Source organism: Protomyctophum bolini (assembly GCF_963924005.1).
Source record: "Protomyctophum bolini genome assembly, chromosome: 4".
Classification (NCBI taxonomy): Eukaryota; Metazoa; Chordata; class Actinopteri; order Myctophiformes; family Myctophidae; genus Protomyctophum; species Protomyctophum bolini.
This window is the reverse complement of record NC_137865.1, coordinates 2,273,956-2,282,961: the sequence shown is the minus strand read 5'-3', so window position 1 is coordinate 2,282,961 and position 9,006 is coordinate 2,273,956. Positions and strand designations below refer to the sequence as shown.

At 42.5% G+C, this 9,006-nt stretch overlaps 1 protein-coding gene across 2 annotated transcripts; it reads left to right on the top strand.

Annotated features, from left to right (window-relative positions):
* The first annotated feature begins 505 nt into the window (after nucleotides 1–505).
* LOC308314120 (zinc finger protein RFP-like) lies at nucleotides 506–9,006 on the top strand. 2 transcript variants are annotated; one of them, XM_080761532.1, is made up of 8 exons: nucleotides 506–1,045; nucleotides 1,674–1,751; nucleotides 3,587–3,608; nucleotides 3,759–3,898; nucleotides 5,365–5,452; nucleotides 5,909–6,100; nucleotides 6,269–6,361; nucleotides 7,311–9,006. In XM_080761532.1, exons 2-8 carry the CDS (start codon nucleotides 1,702–1,704, stop codon nucleotides 7,926–7,928), a joined length of 1,203 nt encoding a protein of 400 aa, XP_080617658.1. In that variant the 5' UTR covers nucleotides 506–1,045; nucleotides 1,674–1,701; the 3' UTR covers nucleotides 7,929–9,006. The 2 variants fall into 2 exon arrangements, with proteins under 2 accessions (XP_080617658.1, XP_080617657.1); XM_080761531.1 differs by lacking the exons at nucleotides 506–1,045; nucleotides 1,674–1,751 and having other exon boundaries at nucleotides 2,975–3,608.

The following is a 9,006-nucleotide window of genomic DNA, read 5'->3' as shown; positions in this document are numbered from 1 at the left end:
TGGTAGAGGACATCTCCCCGAACGTGTGGGTATGTCCAGATAGTTGCCTCGCGGGGCCGTCTTTTGTCCAGTGTCCATTCTGGGTCCGGAAACGGTACTGTTTTGAGCATTGACCCCAGTAGAAGCTCTGCTGGTGTGAATTTTACACCTCTCCCGCTTAGCGGAGAGTGGGGTGTGGTAGAGGACATCTCCCCGAACGCGTGGGTATGTCCAGATAGTTGCCTCGTGGAGCCGTCTTTTGTCCAGTGTCCACTTTATAAAGTCCATGCACTCCAGTGAATAGCATTTATCCATTTAGATAACTTTATTATTATTATTATTATTTAATTACTTATTTTTACACAGAATGTGTGTCTTATAGCATCATATAGCATCATTTAAATGCTTAATTTGTAGTTTTAATGTGCAAATTAAACTTTTTTTCCACACTCTAGAGGATACTCTTATTTTGAAGAGATCGTCCACCGGAAGTCTTAAATCTGTTAATTAGATCTGTTCACTAGACGCTGCTAAAAAAGGCAAGGAGAAGGAACGAGGAGAGACGGTTTTGGAGAGAGAAAGATTTAAGAACTGTACAAAACATTTAAATAGTTTGTTACCGACGTTTTCTGACAAACTCCTGTTGGACATCATGTGCATGTAGTGTAAGAGACGTTTACGGTGCGCAAACGTTGTGGACGAGAGAGTTCAGCGTTTGTTATTATGAGCGTGGAGTCTACTGGACGGAGAACAACATCAGTCGCGATTGTCGAGACGTCGGCTTGGAGAGGACTGTTCCGTACCGGGAGCCCAGCTTGTGTTGCTGTTTGAAACGTGTGTCATTGCCAGTACTGACTGAGTCTACAGTCAGTTGAACTGTGTCTGTTTGGAGCTGCTGCGGGACCGGAATCATCGCATCGCGGGAGTGACGACGCACAGGCCTGCAACGTAGTGTGTGTGTGTGTGTGTGTGTGTGTGTGTGAATGCGTGCGTGTGTGTGTTGGCCCACAGTCTGTTTTACACGTAACGTCCCATTCAATCTAAGGTTCAGTGTTATGGTTTAAAGGTAACTTTACAACTACTTTTGGGTTTCATAGTCAGGGAGAGAGATAGGGAACAGTTTAGGTTTTTGAAAACAATTGAAAGGAATTGGGTTAGACAGTATTTCATTTTGTGTTATCAAAGAGTTCACATAAGTATACCAGCTATATTTGATAGTAGTTGTAATATTTTGAGTATTGTGTATTGTATTATTTTAGAAGGTCAATAAGCCTTGTCTAGTATTTTATAAGATCTGTCTTTTCTTTATTTATTTTGTTTACGATTTTTGTTGCTTTAAAAAAAAAAACACTTTCACATTTAAAAGAAGGGATTCTTTATAGATTAAAAACTAAAAAAGACAAAAAACAATTAAAGTGCTTTTTCCCTTTTGGTTTAAAACGTTGTCTGGGTCCATTATTACGAACTCAAACACACCCCAGTTAGCCAGGCTGTTGGGGTGCTACACTAAATACATAACGAAACTGAATGAATCATATTGAAAACCTCAAGGGATGCGACAGTGACATATATAGGCCTACCGTGCGACGGCTTTCTTCCGCACTTCACACAGGGAAAGACTGATGCTGGTCTGTTATATGTAAGTGGTTCTAGTCCTAATAAACTAAATATGTTTCCTCTCCTGTACCATGCAGCTCTAACTCCGTGAAGAGTGACTGGTCCATGGATCCTCCTCTTAGCTTAAAGGATGGACACCACTCTACTGAGCACAGGTTAGAGTGTCAAACATTTACAGAATGAAGAATCAAGAAGGTTTTATTTGTATTTAAGTACAAGCAGCAGAATGGTGGTAGGACTTGTTCCACAGAACTGTGCTAGAATAATAATACAAAAGTAGGACAAAATAAAAAAACTACTGGATGTAATAAAGAGAAACGGGGAGACTCGGGTCGTAAAGTCTCTTCAGTAGGGATTGAAACCTGAGTACCCGGTATCAATAATCTTTGGGTTTATCCAGTACCCGTCATCAATAAGCTTTGGACTTATCGAGTCCCGTTATCTATAACTATAAGCTTTGGGCTTATCGAGTAAGCTTTGGGCTTATCGAGTAACCGGTATCAATATGCATTGGGGTTATCAAGTACCCGTTATCAATAAGCTTTGGGCTTATCGAGTACCCGGTATCAATAAGCTTTGGGCTTATCGAGTACCCATTATCTATAAGCTTTGGGCTTATCGATTACCCGGTATCAATAAGCTTTGGGCTTATCGATTACCCGTTATCTATAAGCTTTGGGCTTATCCAGTACCCGGTATCAATAAGCTTTGGGCTTATCGAGTACCCGTTATCAATAATCTTTGGGCTTATCAAGCCTGTTATGGAGCATAGCGGCCCATGACGTCATGTGTAAACAATCAAGACAAGAGGCGATCAATAAATAAATGTTATCGTCCACGCTGGCACAAACATGTCGGTCTAAAAGTGTATTGATACCTGCCAAAATTACACTTTTAAAGTGACTGTATATATTTTTAGTTAACAGATTCTTCAATATTATTTTCCAAAAGTAAAAAGGTCAATTGCCTTCCGTCTGTATTTGAAGGCCCTAGTAAAATACAGTGGTTCTGTTCAGAATATGTAGTCTCCCATTTTTCCACAAAATAATAGAAAATGCTCGATAGTGGGCTCGATAAGCCTGGTCAATAAGCTGCTCGTTATCACTAAAAACGTAACGAGCTCCATCCCTACTCTTCAGTAAACATGGTTTCTTAGAAAAGGTTACATGTCAATCTGGCTGACATGGTGTGTCCGGTGCGAGGGACAGACTATCTAAGTCCGCTGCCAGTCCGCCAGTTCATGTTGCAAGTCCATCTCCAGTCCGAGTCCCTCACTTCATCTCTGAGTCCCTTACAGTCTATCTGTTCAACCATACTACTTATAGGGGGAATTACCATGAGTGTGTATAATGCACTATGCACAGACAGTGACCAGACAGTGGCCTTGTGGTTAGAGTGTCCACCCTGAAACTGGGAGGTCGGGGGTTCGATCCCCGGCCGGGTCATACCAAAGACTGTAAAAATGGGACCCAATGCCCCCCTGTTTGGCACTCAACATCAAAGGGTTGGATTGGGGGGTTAAATCTAGTAATCAAATAATCAAATTATTCCCGAGCGCAGCACAGCTGCAGCTCCTTGGCTGCGGCTCACTGCTCCAAGAGATGGGTCAAATGCGGAGAACAAAGTTCACTGCGGTAACGTGTGTGACAAATCGTAGGTCAGTATGATTGTGTGTTGGCCTCTGAGATGCCTTTAACTGTCCATGTATGGTAAAGTTTGTGTGCTTGCGTGTCTCATCCATGGTGTTCTGTCAGTGATCCAGACCTAATTATGTGTAATACTAATATTGCATGTCTAGATAGTACAGGTACAAAGGCTTATCTATTTACAGAAATGTCAAAAACACAAAAATGCAATGTATGATCCTACTGTATCAGTGTCTCATCAAAGTTGAGTTTCTATCAAATAATAGCTTCTGTGTGTGTGCGCGTGTGCGTGTGTGTGCATCTGCGTGTGCGTGCGTGCCTGCGCGTGTGCGATTCCTCTACAGAGACCACCAGCAAAAGGATGTGGTGAGGCAGTTTACAACATCTTTTCTTAATGTTTGTGTAGGACAAAGTTTGTGCACAAACACTAAAAGCTGGACATAGAAAATGATGTTTTGATCCCCCGTGTTTATGGTTGTAATGAATAACGATGTACAAATGTATGTGTGTTTGGAGGGTTCTCTGGAGCAAGAGAAGAAGCTCCGCATGGACCTGCAGGAGGACCTGAAACGCTCCCAGCAATCCATCTTGGATCTGAAGAGAGACAAGCAGCAATCTGACCACAAGATCACAGAGCAGGAGGAGGAGATCAAGAAGTAATGTGGACCACAGCATGAAATGAGATGTAGAATAACCTACCCGTAGAATGTCTCTAACATACTGCATTATATTAGCCTGACACTTTCATTTAGTTAAAAGTTCAAATATTCAGACTGAAATCCCGTCCCACGGCAGCCGTTTCCGGGACGGGCGTTGCCAAAGCAACAGTCTTCGGCGATTGGTTCACACCAACCAATCAAAATAGTAGCAACGCAAGTGACGTCGTTGTCAATCACGTGGCTAACCCGGTTTCTAACACAGTCAGCGAGAGCTAGCTAGCATGTCAACAAACACAGTCGGGGATTATGTTGGACGATGATGTTTCAAAAACGTTGTTTCTGTAAAAAATTAACTATATTTATCATAGGGAGATTTAATATCCTGATCGTTACGGTCGCACGTTACCGCAGTGGGGGGCAGCCATGTGTGTTGTTTGACGTCATCGAGCTGAGGCCACGCTGATGGCCAATCAGATTTTCAGATTTTCGATGCAGACTAAAGGCTCATTCATAGTCTGGATTTTCGGTGGTGAGTTGACCACCGGAGCTGAAATAACGTTAAGCGATAGAGATATTTAAGGGCTCGGGCGATGGCGGTGGTTTGCTCTTCACCGTGGCTTGTGACGTCATGTTGTAGTTCGGTGGTCACCTCACCACCAAAAATCTATAAGATTATGAATAACGCTTAAAGGTGCTTTCAAACGGGCAGCGAAAAGAATGCAGACGTTGTCACCTGGATCAACGACAGCTCTGCTCAAGAGGAACGCGACAACGCAAGCGTAAAAAAAAAAGAAGCTAAACAGAATCCAGGTCTGGTGAGCCGCGGGCGTGTGCACGGAACGAGCACCCGTTTAAATGGACCTTGACACTGCCTCAACCTGCATCCAGACAGTCGCGTCACGAAAATGCAAGATGCAGCTAAGGGCATGAGTCACTTACTGGTTTTTAACCCGCTGGTGGACGGAAAATTTAACTTCATTCAAGCTTCATTTTCCATCCACCAGCTGTCTAAAAAACCCTGCTCTTAGCTGCATCTTGCATCTTCTCAACTGTCTGGGAGTATACGAATAGACGGAGTCACCAGACCTGAATCACCAGAAAACCTTTTTTTGAGTGGTGCAACCACTCCTACAACCAGCAATGTCCGTGTACCTGTTTGTGTACGTGAATGAGTGTACCCGTTTGTGTACGTCAATGAGCACGAGTATGTTACTTATTTATACCAGTAGGGGGCGCCAGAAACAGAGAGAGGGGTAGTGCTGTGTCTCTAATGAGAGAGAGAGAGAGAGAGAGAGGGGGGGGGGGGGGGGGGGGGGGAATTGCACCACTCAGTTCACACGTGTGTGATTTTCTTTTTAATGGCCGTGGCACCAGCCTGGCACCAGCCCTGAATCGCTATTCAGGGCTGGTGCCAGGCTAGTGTTCTGCTGTAGAATAACGTTATGATGTATTGTGGTCCACAGGAATGTGGAGGAAATAACCTTTCTTCTGAATAAGATTGAAGATGCACAATCTTCTGTTCATCTACAGAAGACAATCAAAGAGAAGCAGGTATTTATTTTCTCCTTAAAATCATTCATTAAAAGTGGCCTAGGGGGTTAAGGACCATAGCAACAAAAAATGTAGTGTGTAAATCAGTAAGGTGAGTAGTGTAGTGTGTGTATTCATGAGTGGAATGTGTTGTGTGTGCAACTTGGATGTATTAGTAAAATGTTGGAAGAAGTGCATGTAGGAGAGGTGCAAAACCAAGATCTGCCAAAGGACTGGGGAGCAGGCTTTTTAAAGGCCCAGGTTCTCACCAATTATCCTGACGACCATATTCACAAGTCCTATAGGAACCAAACAGAACCATCAATAGAAATGCAAAGCAAACAACATAACCTCGTAATCCAAAGTGCACCAAAAGCTTAGTGAACTAGGCCTACATATTGAGGTATGCACAGTATAGGGAACCGTCACAAAAGTAAGAGTTAACCTATAATGTTCATCGATTGATTTGAATTCCAGGCTCGTATTAAAGAAGTGCAGGAAGAGCTGGACGCTGAGCATGCTGCTCGTTGCAACGTGGAGAAGCAGAGAGATGACCTCCATCTGGACCTGGAGAGAGCTGAGAGAGACAACAGGAAGCTGGAGGAGGACCTGAAACGCTCCCAGGAATCCATCATGGATCTGCAGAGAGACAAGCAGCAATCTGACCAGGTATTTTAATTTGATATAAGTTAGGCTGACCATACGTTCCCTTTTCCCCGGACATGTCCATATGGGGGGCTGTCCGGGACAGTTTTAAAAGTTCTGGAGGTGTTCAAAAGATGTCTTGAACTGTCATGTTAATACTGAATGATGAAATGTATTGTTGTTCATTTGAAGGGTTCTCTGGAGCAAGAGAAGAAGCTCCGCATGGACCTGCAGGAGGACCTGAAACGCTCCATCATGGATCTGCAGAGATATTTAAATAAGCCGGTATTTACATTTTACATAAGACAATTACAGTAAATTATGATTTCTTTCACTGGTTCCCAATGTTGTGTCTGAGGACCACCAGGGTAACAATTTGACCCTTACATACAGGTCTGTAACTCTGAGAGTGTAACACATGGAACCAAATGGACCCTTACAGGTTCATTTGGTTCCATTTGTACACTGAGAGTACCAATCCCAATTTTTTTGTTTGGGTAACAAATTGGCTTATTTTTAATTCATCATTTTAACAATAATAGAAAGATCTGATGGTTTGAATAGTTCGTTTACATGACAATGACAACCCTAGTGTCTTCTCCGGTATTGCCACCAGATGGCGAGAATGCACCATTATGCTGATTTTGACAAAAATAGAGGAATCTAGGGGAGTCACTTCCGGTTCAACGATCATCAACATCCGGCAGTATCTTGACCCCCTCACTAGAGTGACTCTCGGGATGCTAAGCTATATGCTATATTTTTTATAACTAAGTCAAATTAACCTCAAATCAACCCCAAAACATCGCAAAATATCACATTTTTCACAGCGACGCACATAGAGACGGCGCGCGTGCGCGATGGCGCACGATCACGCGGATTTCGGCAGTTTTTTGGTAGATTACATCCAACATTAGCGATATTAGCGAAGAAATGCTAATTTTTGCTCCTTTGAAGCCCAAATAACTGACAGTCAATACATTCCGTTTCCTCCGTATATGGCATGTTTATATTTTTCGATTAATTCCGTAATTTCCGGGTTCAGTAGCCTAGGGGTTAATTAACACTGAGCATTTTACAGTGTAGATTGGGGACACAGAGATTTCAATAAATGACATCAACTGGGGTCCATGTGGTCTAATTTATATCCAACTGGGGGTCCTTGAAATGCACAACGTTGAGAATCACTCATTATCACAAGTTTAATCTATAATATCATTGATTTGAATTAAAGGGTCGTATTATAGAACTGGAGGAAGCAGAATTGAGGAGAAGCTATGCAGTGAATGTGGTTCTGGATCCTGATACAGCACAGCATGCACTCATCCTGTCTGACGATGGAAAACAAGTGAGTTTTGGCACCGAAGGCATATGGAATCTCACGAAAAACGTATGGAATTATTATTTTACAAGCAATGCAGAGAGATTCTGTGTCCGTGCCTGTGTCTTAGGAAAACAAAGCTTCTCCTCAGGAAGATTTTACTTTGAGGTTCAGGTTAAAAGGAAGACTGAGTGGACTCTAGGAGTGGCCAGAGAGTCCATCGACAGGAACGAAGCAGACACCATACCCCCATATAAGCCCAGCAATGGTTACTGGAATATATGGCTGAGGAATGGAAATGAGTACGTGGCTCGTGCTGACCCTCCTGTCCCCCTCCCTGTAAGAGAGGAGGTCCAGACAGTGGGAGTGTTTGTGGACTATGAGGGGGGTCTGGTCTCCTTCCATGATGTGGAGGCCAGAGTTCACCTCTACTCTTTCACTGGCTGCACCTTCACTGAGAAACTATATCCATTCTTCAGTCCCGCTTTGAATGAGGATGGTATAAACTCTGCTCCTCTGATCATCATGTGATCACAATGGTTTGTTTGAGCAGTGCTCGACGCTCCAACGCGTGTCTTTGTTGTGTGTCGATTCCTTATGACTGGTGGGAAAAAAAGGTACCGACATTTTTTACTTAATAAGTAAAAGTACCAATACTGCAATGTAGAACTATACTCTGCTACTAAATAAATGTCAATATGGAGTAAAAGTACAACCGTATTGGCTTCAAAAATGTACTTCAAGTACCAAAAGTAAAAGTACTCATTATTCAGAATGTCCCATTCCACACGTTTTCAAATGTATACTTTTTTTCCCCCGTGACGCACGTGAGCTTGTAGATCTGCTGTTTTCAAATGGCCAAAATGTGTCCAGGGCTGAAGTGGTGAATGTATGTTTTGTAATAATAATCAAAATCTACAAAGTAACTAAGGTTATCAAAATAGTAGTGGAGTAAGAAGTATGATATTTTCCTCTGAGATGTAGTGGAGTAGAATTAAAAGTACAGACAATTTTACCTGCTCAAGTAAAGTGCAAATACCTCAAAATTGTACTTAAGTACAGTATAAGTAAATGCACTCGGATAGTTTACACCACTGCATCTATACATCATCAGCATGATAATTGGCACCGCTCACTTCACACAAGTGTGATTATTGTTTTATTTTTGTCTAATGCTGATATTGTATGTGATTATTTTTCTTTGAGGGTGTGTCCAAACACAAACATTGATGGCGAAGGTGAGGACGCAAATTATGATTGGCCGGAATGAGATGATGTGTGATGATTAGAGCGCCCCTCACTTCACACGGGTGTGATTTTCTTTTGTCTAATGCTGATATTTTATGTGATTTGTTTTTGAGGGGCGCCAGCCCCTCCTATACACACTACAGGTTTAATGTTTGTTTTGTAAACGCCATTGACAATGAAGGGAAAGTTTACGTCATAATGTGTCATTTACTCTTTATTGTTAATGGCGTTTCATGTTTGTGTTGGCACCGTTTGTTTCACATCACCATTACATGACGCTCAGAGCTGTGTGTGTGTGTGTGTGTGTGCGCGCGTGTGCACATGCATGACAGATGTACACTTGTGTTAATATATTGTATGA

Bases quoted from the DNA above. Each gene is read 5' to 3' on its own strand.
- LOC308314120 (XM_080761531.1), top strand. From the start codon at position 3,447: ATGCAATGTATGATCCTACTGTATCAGTGTCTCATCAAAGTTGAGTTT. The intron at 3,899-5,364 runs GTAATGTGGACC...TGTGGTCCACAG, and splicing joins CAGGAGGAGGAGATCAAGAA to GAATGTGGAGGAAATAACCT. The intron at 6,362-7,310 runs GTATTTACATTT...TTTGAATTAAAG, and splicing joins AGAGATATTTAAATAAGCCG to GGTCGTATTATAGAACTGGA.